This window comes from Callorhinus ursinus, unplaced genomic scaffold (assembly GCF_003265705.2).
Source record: "Callorhinus ursinus isolate GAN/ISIS: 27379988/994484 unplaced genomic scaffold, GSC_fseal_2.0 scaffold1, whole genome shotgun sequence".
NCBI classification, from domain to species: Eukaryota; Metazoa; Chordata; class Mammalia; order Carnivora; family Otariidae; genus Callorhinus; species Callorhinus ursinus.
The window spans coordinates 115812710-115835446 of record NW_027397063.1 but is presented as its reverse complement, the minus strand read 5'-3'; the positions used below and the strand labels follow the sequence as shown (position 1 = coordinate 115835446).

At 34.7% G+C, this 22737-nt stretch overlaps 1 protein-coding gene across 10 annotated transcripts in view; it reads left to right on the top strand.

The window, feature by feature from the left end:
- Nucleotides 1-22737, top strand: part of PPP2R3A (protein phosphatase 2 regulatory subunit B''alpha) — a 214616-nt gene that overhangs the window by 137408 nt on the left and 54471 nt on the right. For 9 of the 10 annotated variants that reach the window (XM_073899719.1, XM_073899723.1, XM_073899703.1 and 6 more), the window contains 4 exons: nucleotides 6839-6925; nucleotides 10892-11048; nucleotides 13544-13592; nucleotides 14210-14299. In XM_073899719.1, the coding sequence (XP_073755820.1) occupies nucleotides 6839-6925; nucleotides 10892-11048; nucleotides 13544-13592; nucleotides 14210-14299 (383 nt within the window). The remainder of the gene's footprint in view (nucleotides 1-6838; nucleotides 6926-10891; nucleotides 11049-13543; nucleotides 13593-14209; nucleotides 14300-22737) is intronic. The other variant, XM_073899727.1, reaches the window with a different exon arrangement.

Here is a 22737-nt window from a genome sequence, read left to right as displayed (position 1 = left end):
TTGAATAAATAAGTGAAATTATTCATGGTTAAGAATTCTACACATTAACTGTGGCTTCAATTCCATAGGGAATTATTGGGTTCTGATTGTTGACTGTTCTATAAACTCAGGGCATGCTAATAGCATAATGGAAAATCTTAAGAGCTAGGAAAGACCTTAGAGATAATCCAGCCCAACCTTCTACCAATTCGGAAAATACTCTCTATAGAGGAACTTTTTATTGGAATTTATTCTTAGAAAAAATGTTAAATAAACAGAATTATAAAATAGAGATAAATTTTCTTTCTCTACACTTTCTAGTTTGGCATTTGTTGAAGTACCATGGACCCATGATGGTCTGTGTCATCTAGCAAATGGTCCCCAAGAATTTATAATTTCAGAGTGAAAAGCCATGAAACAATTTTGTTGACATGTAATTCACATTTTCCTAGAAATTCTGCTATGTTAATCATTAAACAAAGAGAACTAAATTGGTCAATTAACAGGATATCATTAATTATCTCTGCTGATACATTTTCATGGCATTTGCATATTATTTATATTTTTAAAATGTACACTCTCTTGTTATTCTGCTTTATCCCCAATTCACAAAAATAAATCCATTACTCAGAAATAATTACTAAATTGTAAAATACTTGCAATGAAATAATGATAATAGGGCAATTCAAAACAGCATCATAACATAAATAGTAAACAAGATCCCATTGAGAATACAGAATGTGAATCTCTGTGTACTAAGATAAATGTACCTATTGTGATAACCTCATAGTACCATCTGAAAAAGGAAAGTGCAAATAAAAAGTATCAAATGAATATCTGGAAACAGAATTTTATTAAAGGACTGCCTTTTCTGTTGTGAAATCTGGCCAAATAATGGTATGAAATCATTGGAACTTGTGCATTACTTCAGAGTACAGTGAGTTTTTCTAGAACAAATCAAAATAAGTTTTCTAGTGTGAAATTAATGAATGTTGTTAATGGCATAAAAGTGAATGACAGAGGCATCATTCTCTATCCTGTTCAGAGCAAAAACTGATAAGGTCACACAGTTTCTTAGAAACTTAGATCAGCCTCAGAATTAAAGATAAATATCTCAGAAAAAGCGAAATTAATTTGTCATTTGACCCTATTGAATGTTATATAATCCCAGTGGCATGTAGTAAAAAACAATTAATATATTTTTTTTGTTTGCATGCTAGAGTTATTCAGTATTTTCACTCTGTCTAGTTGGAAAAAACTACTGACACAAAGTATGGCTCAAATATTAGTTTTAGTGTGGCACTCATATAGTGAAAAGTTGGGCAACTTTTATTTTCTATTTATCACTGAAAAACCTATGCTATAGGAAAAGACTTTCCATTTGTTTATTTAATTATTTTGTCAGCTATTTTCAGACTGGAAAGACAGAGCACCAACTATGCACACAGCAAAAAGAGTATCACTACCCAAATAAGAGAATACACCTAAATTTACTCCATATTCTCCTTTAAGAAATAAGTCTCTTGATACTGAATGAAAATGAAAATTGGAAGTACTAGCAAATTATAGCCCTTGAGTTTGCAGTTTTGCATGCCGTGCAGAGAAGTTGCCAGTGAATAAAAGACTCTGCTTATCCTAGCTGGCATATGCTGCCTTTTGAGGAAAGAGGTGCTCATGTGAGTTTTTAAAATAAACAATGAGATTGAAAATACTTCTTTGTGACACTGGTGCTGGCAGCAAAGACATTTCTCTGGCTTGCTCAGATGGTGTCTTAGTGATAGATTCAGTGTCTTGATTGGCCCGAAGCCATCACTTTAGGCTGAAATGCCAGGAATTTAATTGTTAGGACAAGATACTGATATTTCCTGAGATGACTAAACTGTGGTGGAGACTGCTCATCACTAACAGCTTGACTTTTCCTCCAAACCTCTTGATAGAGAAAGGAGGAAATTTGTATTAGATTTTTTTTTTTAAGTCCAAATTCTGCAGATGACCGCGGAGAAATACTCTTCAGAGCTGTATTAACCAGAGTGGATCAACGATCTTTTCACCATTCCCTGCCAGGTAGAAGAACCATGCTTCCAGCCTTTGAATACTCATCTGCATAAATTACCTGTAATGAGCAATCTGTTATTTTTGTGTCCACATCCAATCCACTTGTCAAAACCTGTCTGACAGAGCTACCAAACACTTGCTCACATTTCTGGTGACCTACACTTGTGAATTAGAGGTTTCCAGTTCAACGGATATAAGGAAAAAGAAAGGAAACTGATTTAAAATTCAAACTATCAAGTTGACCAGAGATCCCTTGGTAAAAAATTGTCAAATTTTGTTCCACTCACTGGTAGTAAACAATTATTCTTACCATTACTAATTCTTAAATTTTTTTTATTATTTTAAAAACTGTGATTAATTTTTATTTACCTAAAAGTGGTAGAACAAAATTGGGGGGGGGGGAAACAAGGGTAGATGTAGAACCAAGCAGCTACATGTTCTCACCACTAGATGGTGCCCGTACCTCAATGAGCTAAAATGCTGAATCAGTAATGTGGAAACCAATAAATGTTCTGATGAAGTGGGGCTACTGAATAAAGAGATTTAGGCTATGGAAAAACAGACTACAAGTATGTTTTTTCATATTATTAGATAAGTAAGTTAGCAGAGGCTAAAAGTGGAAAACGCTTAACAGTCAAAACATTTGTGAATTTAAAAATTCTATCAAAGAAAAACAAAAAATGATTAACAAAATAAGCAAAAATAAATACAGATTAAAGCTTTATCATTTTAAGTGTAACACGGTACCTTCATAAATAATATAAAATATTTGAATATATAAATATAAAATAGGAAAATAAAATAGGAAACTTAGACTTTAGATAAATTTATATTCAAAATCAAATAATAAGGATAAAAATTTAATCATGTTCAACATAGAAAATTTTGGTGTAATAATATGTTTTGAAATTGACTTTTACTTGAGAGAGGAGCCATGGAACTATGATAAATGGTATTCTTACCGTTTGTTTTCGTATATGTAATTTCTGTACTTAAAATCCTCCATCTTTTTTATATGAACTTCTGCAAAGCTAGTGTTAAGAATACCCTGTTGATTAAGGAGGGCACGTGATCTGATGAGCACTGGGTGTTATATAAGACTGATGAATCACTGACCTCTACCTCTGAAACCAATAATACACCCTATGTTAATTAATTACCTTTAAATTTTAAAAATAAAATTTTAAAAATCTGAAACCAATAATACATTATAGTTAATTAATTGGATTTAAATTAAAAAAGAAAAGAATACACTGTCAAGTAGGACACATTCTCTGCCCTGAAGCACCTCAGTCAGAGTCTGAGTGATTAGAGCCAATAGAGAAATTAGACACCAGCTAGTCCCTGCTCAAACCTAATGCACTATCTATCCAATAATTTTAGTTCTGCTTTCTGGTGCAACACAGAACAAGTCGGCCACTTCTTCCACCAGATAGTCAGCCATTCAGATCATGGTCACATGTACACTCTAATCTTATTTTTCCCTCAAGAGTAAAAATTACTAAATTCATAGTATCTTTTCCAATAATCTTGAATATAGTTAGCCCTCTCTGTTTTGTTTTCTGTACATTTTATATGCTATCTACCTGTAAATCATAGAGAATAGTACTGATTTATGTGAAATACTAATTAGAGACCTTTCTTTATTTTCAACTCTGAAGAGAGTTATTCAACTAGCTATGATTCCAACCCATATGTCTCTTATCACAGGTACAGCATGAAAGTTTTTGTTAACAAGTCTCAAATCTCTTTAATTTATGAAGCAATTTTCTAAGGAAGACATACAGATGGCCAACAGGTACATAAAAAGTTGCTCAACATCACTCATCATCAGCAAAATGCAAATCAAAACTGCAGTGAGATATCACCTCACACCAGTCAGAATGGCAATAACAAAAAGACGAGAAAATAACAAGTGTTAGGGAGGATGTAGAAAAAAAAGGAACTCTTTTGCACTATTGGTGGGAATATAAATTGGTGCAGCCACTATGGGAAACAATATGAGGTTCCTCAAAAATTAAAAATACAACCACCATATGATCCAGCAATTCCACTGCAGGGTATTTATCTAAAGAAAACAAAAATATTAACTTAAAAAGATCAGTGCGCCCTGTGTTCATTGCAGCATTATTAGCAGTAGCCAAAATATGGAAACAACCTAAGTGCCCATCAATGAATGAATAGATAAAGATGTGGTATATACATACAGTTGACCCTTGTACAACATGGGTTTGAACTACATGGGCCACTTATGCAGATTTTTTTATAGCACTGTAAATAAACTTTCTCTTCCTTATGATTTTCTTAATATTTTTTCTCTAGCTTTATTGTGAGAATACAGTATACAGTATATAGTACATATATAACATACGAAATATATGTTAATCAACTGTTTACATAATTGGTAGGGTTTCCAGTCAACAGTAAGCTATTAGATAATTAGATATTATTAAATTTGGGGGGAGTCAAGTTATATGTGGATTTTCAACTGCACGTGGCTGGGCGTTGGTACCCCTAGGCCATGAAATCTTGCCATTTGCAACAACACTGATCGACTTTGAAGACATTATGCTAAATGAAGTAAGTCAGACCTCAGAGACAAATACTATATGAGCTCTCTCGGAGGTGGAGTCTAAAAAAAAAAAAAGGCTCATACATAAAGAAAACAGATTGGTGATTGCCAGAGGCAGGGCCTGGGTATAGGCAAAATGGGTGAAGAGGGAGTCAAAAGGTACAAACTTCCAGTTATAGAATAAGTTAAGTCATGGGGATGTAAAGGAGAACATGGTGACTGTAGTTAATACTATATATACTGTGTATAATTAATACTATATATAATATAGTAATACAAACATATTGCATATTTGAAAGTTGCTAAGAGTAAATCTTAAAAGTTCTTATCACAAGAAAAACATTCCATAACTATGTATGGCGGCAGATGTTAAGGAGACTTTTATTACAGTGATTGTTTTGCAATATATACAAATATCAAATCATGTCTTACACAGAAACTGATATAATATATGTCAATTATTCCTCAAATAAAAAATTTACTAAGCAATTATTAACCACCTGATATGCAGGGCACCATATCAAGCACTGGGACGCAAGTCAAGAAAGACCTGGTACCTTGGAGTTTGGAGGTGATGATGGTCAGGTGCACCAATGTTTAGAATATAAGATGAACTGAAGGAGACTCACTTGACAGTTGGAGCACATGAGACAGAGCTCTACCCCAGTCCCTGTTCTGACACTTCCTGTGGAGTTAGCAGTTGAGCTAGATTCTGAAGGGTCAGGAATTAGCACTGCTATAGGATAAGGTAAGCTGGGCAGCAGAAATCTGGACCTTCATTCTGAGGCTGGTTTTTCCCTGCTCTGTTTGAGAATCACTCTCTTTGCTAAGGAATCCAGAAGGGGAATGGTGGTTTAGTCCCTCATTAGGCCTACTCTATGGATAGATGTCCAAATGTCTTCCCTTTTATGTTCTTGTACTAAAATAACTTAAAAAGGCTTTAACCTTGAGCGCCTGGGTGGCTCAGTTGGTTAAGTGACTGCCTTCAGCTCAGGTCATGATCCTGGAGTCCTGGGACCGAGTCCCACATCAGGCTCCCAGCTCAGCGGGGAGCCTGCTTCTCCCTCAGACCCTCCCCCGAGCCTCTCATGCTGTTTCTCACTCTCTCTCTCTCTCTCTCTCTCTACCCCTCCTCAAATAAATAAATAAAATCTTAAAAATAAATAAATAAAGAGGATCTAACCTCTTCCATGATAAAACCGTCAAGGATACAGGATTTCTATTAGATAGTCAAAATCAAAGGCAAAGTGTCAAAAAAAGCTGCTTGTGATGAGCACTGGGTGTTATATATAAGTGATGAATCACTAAATTCTGCTCCTGAAACCAGTAATTACCCTATATGTTAACTAACTAGAATTTAAATAAAACCTTGAAACCAAAAAAAATTAAAATAGTTTTTAAGAAAGCTGGTTAAATTGCTCTTCTCACTACTGCTTCCTTTTGGAGGAAAAAAACAAAACCAGTGGGTCAAAGAGAAATTAAATGCATAGGCATAACCCCAGGTAAAATTGTTAAGAATACACTACAGCCTCCTCCCTCCAGGATAGCAGCCTTGTCTTCCTTCTCCAACCCTCCACTACACCACCACACACATGTCATCAATCTCAGACACATGTGCTACCCATTCCCTCCTCTCTCATCCTGTCCAGGGTCTTCTCCAGAGTTTTACATCTGTTATTAAACCCTTTAAAGACTAGCTAATAACAAAATTGCTCATGCCCAAGTAAGGACTCAGTATATGAGTTATCCCAGATGTATTTGAGTTTCCAGAAAGAGTCTGGAAGACTAGAAGTCTTTAAGAGTCCAGTGAATAAGGCTACAATAACCAGAATAATGTCCTCTTGAGTCATACCAGGCAGCCATTCCTATGACCCACCGATTGTTAAGCCAATCCAGTGTGTATTTCCCACCTCATTTGCCTTCCCAAAACATCCAGCCCAATAAACGCTTGAATCAGGCATCACTGTATAAGATGAGAGGTAAATAAAGTGACATGTAGGTAATTGGGAAATGCAGGCATATGAGCAAAGAGTATCTTTTTATTGTTCTTGGAATTATAGGGGACATGGATGTGATTTTTAAAATATGATGTTAGTTTTTATTAGAAATTACACTTGCCATAATCAGGAAACCAAAACATAGCTTGGTTCAAGATACATTCATAAGATGGCCTTTGGTGAAGTAATAAATATCTTCAGTATTTTTATTTGATTTGTTTTCTTTTGGAACCAGGTTATTCAGAGAATATTCTACACAGTCAACAGATCTTGGAGTGGAAAAATAACTTCAACAGAGATAAGAAAAAGCAACTTTTTGCAAGTACGTCTCTCATTGGAATTCATATATGAAGAACAAGTGAGGGACACCTTGGTGGCTCAGTGGGTTAAGCTTCTGCCTTCAGTTCAGGTCATAATCCCAGAGTCCTGGGATCGAGTTCCACATCGGGCTCCCTGCTCAGTGGGGAGTCTCCTTCTCCTTCTGCCTGCAGCTCTCCCTGCTTGTGCTCTCTCTCTGACAAGTAAATAAATAAAATCTTTTTTAAAAAATGTAAAAAAATAAATAACAAGTTAAATAATATTCTTATTTCATTTAACAAATATTTGAGTGCTTATTGTATACAAAGCACTTTCACTACTTTCAGTCACTAAGCATTTACCAGATACCTGGGATGTGTTGGGGAGAACAAAGAAGAATAAGAGGGATTTTTTTATATCAAGGCACATGGACTAAAAGAAAAGTGCACAGTCACACCTGACGAAAATTTCCACAAAAACGGATAACAAATATGCAGAGAAGGCCTCACAGAAAGACTGACATGTGATCTTGACCTTGGAGGGTATCGGAAGTTTATCAAAGTAAAAATTTAGAAGGGGATTCCAGATAACAGGAGCAGCATAAGCAAAGGCCCAGAAGCATGAAAGTGTCTACACTCTAAGACCACAGTCTAAAGTGGCCAGTGGTAGGGGCGCCTGGGTGGCTCAATCGTTAAGCGTCTGCCTTTGGCTCAGGTCATGATCCCGGGGTCCTGGGATCGAGCCCCACATCGGGCTCCCTGCTCGGCAGGAAGCCTGCTTCTCCCTCTCCCACTTCCCCTGCTTGTGTTCCCTCTCTCGCTGTCTCTCTCTTTCTGTCAAATAAATAAATAAAATCTTAAAAAAAAATAAAAATAAAGTGGCCAGTGGCTCTGCAGAGTGACCAGTGATACAGCCTGAGGGGTGAGATGAGCTGGGTGTGGAAAGGCCTTGTGAAAGGAATGGAGGGGTTTCAACTTGATCCTTTCAGCAACAACTCTTTATCCAGCTCTACTGGAGTGGAGAAAAATACTAAAAAGTCCTTTTACGAAAGCATACATTCCATTCAATTATTTTTTTTATTTTACCAAATAAGAGAGAAAGTAGTGACCACTAGTGGGAGCCTTTTACCGAGGTAATCTTCATGCCTGATTATTCAGGCTTCCATTAACCTAAAGAAAGAATTGTTCATACTTGAAAGGAAAGAAAATATTTTATTTTCAATGAATCATACTAAATGAAGCTTAGGCTAATAATACAACCTTATGTACTCTTTATTTTTCCCTGTCTTCATCTGGGACAAAGTAATGAAGACTTGGCAAAATTAGCAACCCATAATCCGTATAAAAACCTTTTTTATTCTAAAATGAATAGTAATCATCACAGTCATTGTTCGTATTTATGGAACACCTGGTGCCTGCCTCTCTCAGTAGGTAACATGGGATGGGTTGAGACAGCAGTGATTCCGTAAAGAGGCCTTACGCCTTAAGAATGATAATCCCTCACATTCCTGAAGCACATTAGTTTGTAACAGTTTCTGGCATTATTGTAATACATATTTTTTTAATTGATGATAAAATTTAAGGTGCAGGTATGGTTGAATGACTTAGATAAGATCACACAGCAAGTAAATGGCCGAACTGGAAACAGAACTCAAGTGTTCTTCCTGGAGCATGATTTAATTCTTTCCCTTCTTCCTTATCTCTCTCCTGCTCTTCCTATTTAGTACATTATTCATGAATGTATGCTCATGATTTATATGCTCATAAAGCATTCAGATAATATGAACATATACAGAATAATCAGCAGAAGTCACTATTTATCCCTTCACCCTACCATTTCATTCCCTTTCCCAGAGGGAACCCATCCATATTATCTATGGTTTTATTCCCTTATATTCCTTTATATACATGGAGTATATACATGGAGTAAACAGTTTTATTTTGTATGGCCGCTTTTTTGAGGTGTTTTTTTAAAATATATGAGATCATTCTGTTGTGGTTTTTTTTTCACTAACAGCCTATCTTAACATTCTTTTCATTTCCATGCATATAAATCTATCTCATTCTTTTAACTGCAGCATAATCTATGGCATGGCTCTACCATAACTAAATTACATATTCTCCTGTAGAGGGTGTTTAAGTCATTTTCAGGGTTTTCCTGTTTGCAATGATGCAGTGAATATCCTTGTACTTTACTCCTGTGTGTATATAGGTAAGAATTTTTCTAGAATAGACAACTGGAGGGGAAATCCTGAATCAAATGGTATATGCATTTTCAGGGTTGTTTTCTTTTTAAGATTTTTTATTTTTAAGTAATCTCTACACCCAACGTGAAGCTCAAACCCACAACCCCAAGATCAAGGGTTGCACAACTCCACCAGCTGAGCCAGCCAGGTGTCCCCAGTGTGGTTTTCAGTTTGATAGATCCTGCCAACCTAGCCTCCTAAAAACCTGTACTAGTTCATACTTTCACATTCACTAAAAGCACAAGTTATCTGTCTTTCTCATTCTATGATAATCCAGTAGGGGAGAATGAGAGCTCCTTCTCAAGATTTGTCTTATTGTACATATTCTCCATTGTACATGTTAAAGAGCTTTTTATAAAACAAACCATTACCAGCCATGTTTGGAAAACAGGAGAAAAATCATATTTCATCACCCTAATACAACTAATAGCATTTTTGTATGTGTTCTTCTAGTCTCATATAAATGCAGATTTTAGGATTTTACAGAGTTTTTAGTATGTATAATCTTAAATCCCATATTTTGCACTTAACCACATCATGGTTTTCCTTTGTTTCTGTGTAGTCTTTATAATTTTACTGGCAACAGAATCTTCCATTAAGAAGTTTTACTGTAATAATTTATGTTCTCAGCTTGCCAAGGCATATTGGTTTCCTAGTATTTACATTTTGGAACACAATTTTTTATCAAAGTAATTTATTTGCATTATGAAATAGTCACCTCTGTCCCTTATAATATTTTTCACCTTGAATTCCATTTTATTTTCCAATAATATTGACACATTTTCTTTTTGTTAAGATTTAGCTAGCGTATATTTGTCCTTTTTTTTTTAAACCTCCTTTTAAATTTTATTTTAGATTTATCTCTTATGGATAACATATACCTAGATATGTTTTGGGGGGGTTGTTTTTGTGCTCAATCTGAAAATACTTTAAATACTTTAATATGGAGACTTAATTCATTTATCTTTGCTGTGATTGTTGATATATCTGATCTGATTTCTGCCATCTTATTTTGTTTTTTCTATTTCTGTAGGTTTTTTTATGGCTTCTTATATCTTTCTGAATCTTTCATTTCTGAAAACATCTTCATTTATCTGCCCACTTACATGATAATTATAAGAATTGTAAGAATTCTGGGTTCAAAATTATTGTTTTTGGTGTTTTCCATAAGGACACACAGTGGGTCAGGGGAGCCCCAGGTTAACTTCCAGCTCAGGGCCCTGCAGCTCCATCCCCATGACTTCTACTCCAGGCCACCACACATCAGCACAATGCTATACATAAGTCACCTTCATGGTAAATTTGATCTCATTACAAAACCAAACCCTATATGTGGATTTCCACTCTACATAATAGAATAGATGCTCACTTTTCATAATTTTGGAAAGTTACAAACAGTGTCAGTTTATGACCGTGTAATTCAGCCTGTTGTCTAATTGTTCTGGCTTGGTGGTCTGGGGACCTCTGATGGGCTACAATCTCCTTGGTAACAGTCCTTCCCTTTCCTTCTTTTAAATCCTCCCCTGCATCTAACCCTTTGCTAAGCATAATACAGAACTCATAAATGCTTATAGATTGATCATTTGATTAAAGGTTGGAAGAGCTTGCCTATTAAAGTTCCTGGTTTGGTACCCAAACCAAAAATTTTAGTTCGATTTAAAATTAAACTTTACTAAACTATATAACGGCCAAAGCTGGTTTTCATAATTATAAAATAAATTAATCTTTCTCTTCATACTATTTCAGACTTTAGCCCTTTTGGAAGAAGAGGAAGATATAAACCAAATCACAGATTACTTCTCCTATGAACATTTCTATGTTATTTATTGTAAATTCTGGGAACTAGATAGTGATCATGACCTCTACATCAGCCAGGCTGATTTATCTCGATACAATGACCAGGGTAAGTGTTTTATAGATGTTAAAACTTAACTATTTTGAAAAAGGCAAGAATTATATGAATTGTTATATGAATGGGCAATTCCCATTTCTTAAATTCTTTATCTAATCAAGTCCTCTTTAAAGAGCCAAGAATTTTTAAGTGGGAATGGGTGAAGGTATCAATTTTTTATTTAGAAGGCAAGTATATAAGGGACTTACAGTAAGTAAGCAATTAGAGTCTTTGTTTTGATTAATTGCTGAGTCTTTATAGTGATGTTTATTTTCTAATGATGAATTGAATAAGATCCATACCTAAGTAAAGTTTATTTGAAAGAGAATGTATATACACCCTTATAAATTTCCCATTTTACCAGTGTTTATGAACAGCCAAGGATGAAAATGTTTCTAACTTGCCAGTTTTCCAGGAATCATAAAAACTTAACTTTTTGGAATTTAGTTCCAGAGTAAGTATTTTCCTTGCAGATGAATTTTGTGTGCTTTCTTTTATCAGAGAGCAAAAATATCACATATCACATGATATTACCCCTTTTGCTTCATTTTTACCAGTAGTAAACTTAGAAACTATTACCTGATTTTAATATTCTTCACCAAACACCAAAATACATTGACTCATTTTTTTCTCATAAGATCATCCCTGGTGGCACCTGGGTGGCTCAAGTCGTTAACCGTCTGCCTTCGGCTCAGGTCATGGTCCCAGGGTCCTGGGATCAAGCCCCACATTGGGCTCCCTGCTCTGCGGGAAGCCTGCTTCTCCCTCTCCCACTCCCCTTGCTTGTATTCCCTCTCTCGCCATGTCTCTCTCTGTCAAATAAATAAATAAAATCTTTAAAAAATAATAATAAAAAGATCGCCCTGTTCTATTAAATGTCTTCTCAGGCACTGCTGATTTTTTTTTTTTTAATCAGCCTTTAGCCTTTTAAATGTAGCAGAGTACAAATCTTAAACAAATGCATTGAATTTCACTTCTGTTATTTGGTATATCTGTAATTAACCGTTTACATCTTAAGAAAAGATTCATTCTATATGATGTCCAGTTTCATAGAACTTTCCATATATAAGAAAGAGTTCTACCTCTCAATTCTCAGGTGCCAACTAGGTATCGAGGGAAAATACTCAGATGTACTTATTGATAAACAAGCAGCACTTGGTTTAGTACTCTGCCTCCCTTCTTCAAGTAGTCACAACCTTCCCATCACTAGAATAGCATAAAAATGGAAATATTCACAGGTGTATCAGGTCAGCTTTATTAGCTCTGCACCTTCTAATCACCAGTGGCCAGATCATCTGTGTAACATGAGGTCATGCAAAACCTTACAGGCTCTAAAGCACGCTGACTGATATACCATAATTCTCACTAAGTCCCCAAATATTGTATATATACACATAGCACCTCAGTAGAGGCATGTTAAAATAATGAAGTCCAGAAAAGTAGGCATCTAGGCCTGCATGATGCAGGGGTCACTGAGACCATGTAATTGCCAGTCCACCAACCTGTCCTAAATGGGACAGCATGATCTTCAATTTTAGGCTAAACCTTCCAAATTTAAAGACTTTAGCTTTGAAATTAAATTCCATGCCTTTCCTATACAGCCCTCTATTTGTCTATCTAGTACAAATTATTAACCCCATAAACCAATGTTCAACAGAGTATTAGAGGGTCCTTATATAAGCTTTGTGGCCCGGCATGGCTGTACGGACCCCCATATTCCCAACATCTTCAGCCAAACTAATTTTACCTTTTAACTCTGTGCAGAAGAATTAGATGCTGGTAGCTACTGACTCCTTACTGACTCATCACTTCTTTTGAAATTATAGTGTACATGCCATTACGTGGGGCACTTCTTAAAAGAACAATTTCTTAAAAGAACAGGAGAACATTCCTGTCCTCACCAGATCCCTAGGTTTGACCTGTACTGGCATATCCTTTTGTTAAAACTAAAGCCTTTGGTTATTTTGAACCAACAATGAGGTACCAGTGTACTCTTAGAAAATAAGAGTATTAGAAAAGTATGTGGTATGTTTAGGTATCTTCTATGAAATTCTACTTGAAAGCATTCTCCATTGTTTTACTCAAAGTCCCTTATATTAGGAGCTGCCAGTCAGTTCCCCTTGAATTTCATGAGAGGATAAAATTTGTCTTGTTTTAAAGGAAAAGGTGTCCTACTGGATAACAAGATCAATACAAATTCTGTACATTTTTGTCTTAGCTGTTCTGATGTTCAGAACTAACTTGGCACTCAGCTACATTAATACATCCCAGCTATCAGGCATAATCATTTGCCTGTTCTTTTTTTAGTGATTAATTAATTGATTATGCCACCTCAGATTCTTTCAGAAATATAAATTATATGTAGGTAAAAATTTAAATACTCATAACTTCTCATTATGGAAGACTATTATATTTTAGATTGTAGCTATTGAAAATAAATTTGCCAAAAGTATTGCCTTTATGCAACATGTTTCTAACTAGCTTTGTACCCTCTTGTTTACATTTAGCTTCATCAAACAGAATTATTGAAAGGATATTCTCTGGGGCAGTAACAAGGTAAGAAAAAGCATCTGAGTTTAAAAATTAATTACAGATGGGGAACCTGGGTGGCTCAGTGGGTTAAGCATCTGCCTTCAGCTCAGGTCATGATCTCAGGTCCTGGGATTCAGCCCCATGTTGGGCTTCCTGCTCAGCAGGGAGTCTGCTTCTCCCTCTCCCTTTGCCCCTCCCCCCACTCCTGCTCTCTCTCTTTCTCAAATAAATAAAATCTTTAAAGAGAAATGAATGAATTACAGCTAACACTTTAACAATCTCATTTTAGCACAGCTTCCTGCACACCATGGCTTCATACAAGACAGTAGTAATTCTTTAATTTACGGGCATCAATTCTTTACCTAAATACAGGTAACAATATTTGATCCTGGTGATTATTTGCATTCAAATTGGAAACCAGACTTCTTTCTTCATATCTACAAATGTCTTCTGGTTTCACCCTCCAGTCCTCTGCAAACAATATAGACAATGGAAGGGATGCCCTTTGTTAGGTTTCCAGCATTCTGATTTCCTTTGACTTAATTTACAAAGAAAGATGTTGCTTTATGTTTAGTCTGTCATCCTACTAAATTTATCTGAGTAATTGCTCAGGGAACTTCATAACCATGTGTTTTCTTCAGGGGAAAAACAGTTCAGAAAGAGGGAAGAATGAGCTATGCAGACTTTGTTTGGTTTTTGATCTCAGAGGAGGACAAAAGGAACCCAACCAGGTATGACTTTGACTTCTTTTTTTTTTTTATTTAAAATCAATTAATTAACATATAGTGTATTATTAGTTTCAGAGGTAGAGTTTAGTTATTCAGCCAGGTATGACTTCTAAGTTTCCTTTGCCAGGAATGTTAAACCCTTGAACAAAGCTTGAAAAAGTCATGATGTATACACAGTGGATGCCATCTTGACCTGGGGGTACCAAGATGAATTAGACTTAGTGTCTGCCCTCTCAGACTAAATCCATAGTCACAGCATATCAAGACAGGTGCTTTTATCCCCAGAGATAAAGGTGAAGTGACATGTGAGCTGGCCCTGAGAGTTAAGTAGGACTAGTAAGCTTTATATGGGAATATATATTATGAGTTTTCATTGTTTTATGATCTTGATGGTTCAGTAGTAAATTAGAGAGGGAAAGAAGCAAATTGTAGATGATTGGTACAGACAAATTAGAATCATCTCTCCTTTCCCTTGGCACTCTCAAACATACCTTGATTTTTAGCTGTGAACATACACATCTGTTTCTTGCCACTAGTCTGTCTCTTGTTTAAGCCAAAAATCTAGGGCCCTCTCTTCTTTTTATTCCCAGCTTGTGTTAGTTAACACAGTACCTAGCACATAGTTAGTGCTTAGTACCAAGGGACAGAGAGGCTTCGGTCCTTGGTGCTGCTTGCTAGTATAACTGACTCAGCTGTCTGCATGTTGGTTCTAGAAGTTATCTAAATGTTGGACACATGGCTTGGAAATCAAGGAAGTAGAAATAAAACTAAGCTATTTCTTGGGCAGCTTATTAGATTATTTTTAAATAACTTTGTTTTCCATTTCAAAGAATAATTTATTGTCCATTACAGATAATGTAGAAAACATGGATAAACCAGAAGCAAACAAATTTTAATACTAATAATTCTAACATTCAGAATAAGAGACTATTAAAAGTTGGTATATATTCTACAGTCTCTTTCATATGTTTTTACATACTTTTTGGATATTTAGACTAGTTCCATTGGATTAAGCCTTAATTACCATACACTCCAAAATTTTTATGGAATGCTTTCCAAAACAATAGTTACAGCTAAATGGTTGTAACATCCACTACTTTTTTCATTAACATAAATTCCCCAAAATGGAATTGTTAGGTTAAAAGAGTATAGACATTTTAAAGGGCATTTATAAAAATTATTAATTTGCTCTTTAGAAAAATTGCATGATTTTATACTTTTATCAACAAGGTACTGAGCGTATTTCCTATAACCCCTACTAACACTGGGTATTTTCCTCTTAAAAATATTTTCCAATTTGATAAATAAAAAATTCAGTATTATTTTATTTTGCATTTGATTACTAATGAGGCTGAATTTTTTTCATATGTATTCAATCAGTTTTATTTCATTTTAGGCAACTTGCTTTTTCAAGTCTTTTGCTCATTTCTGCTGGATTAGTTTTTTTTAAGTTTATTGTTTTATCACAAATACACATTAAGTATTTTAAAAATATAAAATACATTCAAAGCCTTAATATAAAATTCATTCATAATTCCATGACCCATATTTAACATTGGTATATATCCTTCCACTCCTCCTCTCTTTCCCTCTCTACCCACTCTTTCTCCTCTTTCTCCTTTCCCTCCTCCTTCACTCTTTCTCCCTGCACCAAAAGATATACTATGCTAAATGGTATCATACTGTATAGATTTATAACACACTTTTTCACATAACAGTGTATTTCCATGCCAGTAAGTATGCATCTTTGTAATTTACCATTAGTCCACTATTTTGAAAGCTTAGGTTGTTTCAGTAGATCACCTGAATTTCCAAAGATTTGAAGACTATGCGTTTTTCCAATTCTTGTCTTTTCAGTGTTCTGTTAACCCTCAATCTCAATCTTTTATCTCTCTTATTTCCTCAATTATGAAAAGCTTTCCTCAAATAATCCTCATCCATGTTTTCCTCTTTCTGGAACCCCTATTATCCCACAAGGACAAATGAAGAGAACTAGAAATGATAATGAGGGAGATTGGTAACAAACTCTATGAACATAGACTTATTTTCTTCTCTCAATGTCTTTAAAAAGAATAAATTACATAAAGTAATAGAACAGTGTAGTTCGGGGTTTGTAATATATGTAGATACAATATGTATAGTAAAGTAATAGAACAGTGTAGTTTTGGGTTTGCAATATATATAGATGTCATATGTATAGCAATAATAGCACAAGAAGAGGGAAGAAGGAGGAAAGTTATAGGAGTAACATTTCAGCGTCTCACTAGAATCTGCAGTAGATTCTAAGAAGCTTAAAATGTATATGGCGGCCCCTCCTTCTGCTCACATGTCCTGTCTCCATGCTTTAATAAAACTGCCTTTTTGCACCAAGTAAGTAAATAAATAAATAATAAAATTAAAAAATAAAAATGTGTATGGCAAGCCCCTAGAGCAACCACTAGAAAATTAACTTGAAAATATGTAGTGAAAAAAAAATTAAAAGAACTAGAATGTTACAGTTAGAAAATAATTCACTTAATGTAAAAGAAAGCAGTAATGGAGAAACAGAAAAATGCCAAGACAGAAAGAAAACAAAAAGTAAATGGCAGACATAAGTCTAACTATGTCAATAATAACGATTTATAAATGTGAATGAATTAAACATTCCTTTAAAAGGCAGAGATTTTCAAACTGGATTTAAAAAACCAATATATAATTATATGCTATCTACATGGGAAATATTAGATTTAAAGATACAATAGAGAGAAAAAAATGAAAAGGAAGTATAGGGATATGTCATGCAAACAACAACCACAAGAAACTTGGAGTGGCTTTATAAATACCAGAGAATGTAGACTTTAATACAAAAATAGTTACTAGAGATGAAGAAGGACATTTTATCTGATAATAGGTCCAACAGGAAGACACTACAATTATATATATGCACCCCACAACATCAAACCCTAAAATACATGAAACAAAACTGACAGAATTAAAATAAATAATTCAACAATAATAGTTGAAGACTGCCATACCCACCCCTCTTTCAGTAATGGATGAACAACCAGGAAGAAGATCAACAAGGAAATAGTATGAACAACACTACAAACAAAACTATAAACCAAATAGACTAACAGATATCTACAGAACACTCAACCTAAGAACAGTAGAATATATATTCTTCACAAATACACATGAAATATTCTCCAGGATAGAACATGTGGCAGGCCACAAAACGGCCTCAATATAAAAAGAAGTAAAATCATACAAAGCATATTCTCTGACCATAATGGAATGAAATTAACAATAACAGATAGGAATTTGGGAATTTGCAAACATGTATAAACAACACACTGCTTAAATAACCAAAGGATAAAAGAAGAATACATCAAAGGAAATAATTTGAAATGAATGAAAATGAAGGGGAAAGTACCAAAACTTTAAGATGAATGAAAATGGAAACACAGTATGCCAAAACTCATGGGATGTAGCAGTGCTACATGCAGTGCTAAGAGAAATGTATAGCTGTAAATGCATATACTAAAAAACAAGAAATGTCTCAAATCAATAACCTAACCTTCTACTTTAAGACACTGGGGGAAAAAAGCAAATTAAGCATATCAAACACAAAGAAGGAAAGAAGAGAGATTGAAGTGAATAAATCAGAGAATAGTAAAACAATAGAGAAACTCAATGGAACCAAAAATCAGATTGTTTTAAAAAGATTAATAAGGCCTTAGCTAAACTAATCAAGAAAAGAAGAGATAACACTCAAGTTGGTAAGGTCAGAATAACAGAGGTAACATGAATGCTGACCTTACAGGAATAAAAAGGATTGTTTTATTTATCTATATATAATATATATTTATATAGTTAATTATAATTATATATAATATAATAAATATAATATATATATAGATAAAGTTAGTATACTTTATACTAGCAAATTAGATAACTTAAACAAAATGAGCAAATTTCTAGAGGGACACTCGTTCAAATGAAATAAAAACTCTGGATAGGAAAAACAATCCCAGGATGATATGGCTTCACTGGAAAATGCTACCAAACATTTTTAGAAACAAAACAAATGAACATGGGAGTGGGGCACTGGGGAGAGGCAGGCTGAGAAACAGATTCTTAACTATAGAGAACAAAACGATGGTCACTGGAGGGGAGGTGGGTGGGGGGATGGGTCAAGTATGTGATGGAGGTTAAGGAGTGCACTTAACTGTGATGAGCACCGGGTGTTGTATGTAAGTGATGAATCACTAAATTGTATATCTGAAAAAATAGTAATTCTTTACAAACTTCCAAAGAATAAAGGAGTAAAGAAGACTTCCAGATTCATTCTACGAGGCCAGTATTACCCGGATACCCAACCAGACAAAAATGCAAAGTTGGTTTACCATGTAAAAATCAATCAATATATTATACTGTATTAATAGAACAAAGGATAGAAACCACATGATCATCCTAGTAGTCTCAGAAAAAGCAGTTGAAAAAGTCCAGTGGCTCTTCTTGATTAAAAAAACACTTAAACTAAAAGTGGAAGGGCATTTCTTTGACCTGATAAAGGATATCTATGAAAAACACACAGCTAACAACTAGTGAATAGTGAAAGATTGAAAGCTATTTCCTATGATCAGGAAAAAAACAAAGATGTCTGTTCTTTTAACATTGTACTGAAGGTTCTAGCCAGGACTATTAAGCAAGTTAAAGAAAAGAAAAGAAAAGAAAAAAAGGCATCCAAATTGGAAAGGAAGAAGGAAAACTATCTATTTGAATATAGGAAATCCCAAGAAATCAACTGCAAAACTATTAGAACTCAGTAAAGATTAGGTAAGTTGCAGGATATAATACAAATTTATAAGAAATCAGTTCTGTTTCTATTCACAATGAAAAGCCAAAAATAAGGAAATAATTCCAGTCACAATAGAAGCAAAAAGAATAAAATACCTAGGAATAAATTTAACAAAAGAAGTATAAAACTTATACTGTGAGAACTACAAAACATTGTTGAAAGAAATTAAGGAAGATCTAAATGAATGAAGGCATCCCATGTTCATGGATCAGAAGGTTTAAAATAGTTAGAATGTCAGTACTCCACAAATAGATTTGTAGATTCAAAGCAACTCCTAAGAAAATCCCAGTTACTTTTTGTTGTTGTTTTTGTAGAAATGAAAAAGCTGAATCCTGAATTCATATGGAACTACAAAGGGATCAGAGTAGCCAAAATAGTCTTGAGAAAAAATAAAACCATAGGATTCACACTTACTGATTTCAAAATATACAAAGCTAATGTAAACAAGACAATGTGATACTGGCATAAAGATTGACATTTAGATAAACAGTTGAATTAGGAGTCTAGAAGTAAAAATAAATCCTCACATTATGGCTAATTGATTTTCAATAAGGATGCCAAAATAATTCTAATGGGGAAAAAATAGTCTTTTAAGAAATGGTACTGAGAGTTGGATATCCACTTGGAAAAGAGTGAATTTGGACCCCTACCTCACATCACAAACAAAAATTAGCTAAAGTAGATCACAGACCTAAATGTAAGAACTGAAACTATAAAACTTTTAGAAGAAAATATAGGAGTAAATTTTCATAGCTGTGGTTTTTTTAGATATGACACCAAAAGCACAAACAAAAGAAGAAATGGGTGAATTGGACTTGAAAAAAATTAAAATCTTACATCCTTCAAAAGACAACATCAAGAAAGCAAGACAGCCATAGCATGGGGGAAAATATTTGTAGATGATCTGACAAATGACTTGTATCTAGAATATATAAGTAATACAACTCAATAATAAAAAGATTAATTTAAAACTGAGCAAAATATCTAAATAGATAACTAAAATATCTAATAGATATCTCCAAAGAAGATATATACATGGCCAATAAGCCCATAACAGAATTCTTGGTATGATTAGTCATCAGGGAAATGCAAATCTAAACCACAATGAGATACCACTTCACACCCACTAGGGTAGCTATAATCAAAAAGTCAGATAATAACAAATGTTGACAAGGATATAGAAAAATCAGAACTTTCATATGCTGCTAGTGGTAATGTAAAATGCTGCAGCCACTATGGAAAACACTCTGACAGCTCCTCAAAGAGTTAAACATAGAGCTACCATATGACCCAGCAGTACTATTCCTAGGAATATTTCCAAGAGAAATGAAAACATTCACACAAATACTTGGACAACCCATGTTCGTAGCAGTATTATAATAGCCAAAAGATAGGAACAACCCAAGTATCCATCAACTAATGGATGGATAATAAACAAATGTGATATATCCATATAATCAAATATTATTTATCAGTTAAAAAAATGAATTACTGATTCATACTAAAATACGGTTGAATCTTGAGAACATTATTCAAATTATAAGACACCAGTCACAAAAGACAACATATTGTATAACTACGTTTACGTGAGTTGTCCCATACAGGCAAATCTATGGATACAGAAAGTAGGTTAATGGTCACCTAGACTCTGAGGGACCTAGGAGAAAATGAGGAATGAGTGCTAATGGGTATGGAGTTTCTCTTTGGAGGCAATGAAAACTAATTGTGGTGATGGTTATGCAACTCTGTGGATGAACTAACAACCACTGAATTACACATTTTAAATGGATTATTTATGTGATATGTGAAATATTATTCAACACAGCTGTTTAAAAGAAAAAGTTGAAATAATACAAAATATAGTCTGACCATAATGGAATTGATGTAAAAATAAGAGAAAGATGACTGGAAAGTCTCCACACACTTGGAAATTAAACAACACAGTTCTTAACAACCCATGGGTCCAAAAATATGTCTCAAGGAGAATTACATAATCAAAAGATAGAGGAGTGCTATGAATATTATATACACTATACATAAAGGTGGTGACTTAAATGAACTGGACCGATTCCTTTAAAGTCACAAATTAGGGGTGCCTGGGTGGCTCAGTCTGTTAGGCATCCTACTCTTGATTTTGGCTCGAGTGGTGGTCTCAGGGTCATGAGATCAAGCTCTCTTTTGGGCTCCATGCTCAGTAGGGAGTCTGCTTCAGCTTCTCTCCCTCTGACCCTCCCCCTGCATGTGCGCTCTCTCTCTCTCTCTCAAATAAATAAATCTTTAAAGAATAAAGTCACAACCTAAGAAAACTTACCCAGGAAGAAATACATAACCTGAATAATCATCTTATATCTATTAAAGAATATTGAGTTCAAAGTTAACAACCTTCTGAAAAATAAATCTGTCAGCTCAGATAATTTCACTGTTGTAGTCTTCCAAACATTTGAAGATGAAATACCAAGTTCTACACTGCTTCTTCCAGAAAACAGAAAAAGAGAGAACAATTCCCAACTCATTTTATGTCGCCAGTTATTACCTTTATACCAAAACCAAACACATATAAAAAATAAAACTACAGCCCAACTTCCCTCATGAAGACAGATCCAAAAATCATTAATAAAATAATAGCAAATCAATGCTCAGCTTCTCAACTTCTCAGGCCCCCTCATCCAGAATCAGCAGATGCCCCAAAGGAAAGATGGTCCCAAGTGCTAGGATCCTCCTCTCTGGATTTCCTATTGGATCTCGACATCGTAGTTCTTCACTGCCCTGTTAATTTAGTCCACTACCCTCAAACAGTATTTTTCCTCCAGATTTTGTCAGTGGGAGAGTTAATCCAAAATATTTAGTTCATCATTACTAGAAGCAGAATTCCTCAGGTCAACTTTTCATATCTTGAGACCCAGTTATGGATCTCTACTTAAAGGAACATCACCTAAAGAGATTTTTTGGGTCCGAAGCTTTCTTTTGTGTTCCTTTTCTGCCTTGCATATTGCCTTTCTCCTGTTTAATAAGCTAGCATATTGTTGAGGCTTTATTTTTTGCCAGCTGGCAAGTGTTTTATATGCAGTGGCTTATTTAATTCTCATATCACTATCAATTTAGTGGTCCCATTTTGCAGTTGAGGAAACAGAAGCTCTGAGAGATTACACACACAGTAAGTGACCTAGCTTAGATTCAAATCCAGGTCCGTATGACTACAAATCCTGGGCTCTTTATCACTATGACATATGGTCTGTTATATGAGACAGCATGTTTGCATGTTTATCTTCTTAACAGCTAGGCTATGGAATCCCTAAAAGAGAGTTAGTTCTCTTGGTGTCCTGAAATTCTTTATTGCATAAGAGACTAAAACTTAGGCCAATCATGAAAGAAACTCCTAATTTTGACTTGGTGATATGTTTCCTTGGCTCCTGTTGGTACTTACGAGACACAAGTGTGTGTACTGTCAGTGCTTCACATTGCCTCACTAAAGCAGAATGTGAGCAGAAGGCAGTTACACCTTACTGTTTTAAAGTAATAAGGGAAATGTCTATACATCAAAATCAAACTCTTAGGTAACAAAACGTAACAGGCAACACTTTGCAGGGTTCAGGTTTGTGCC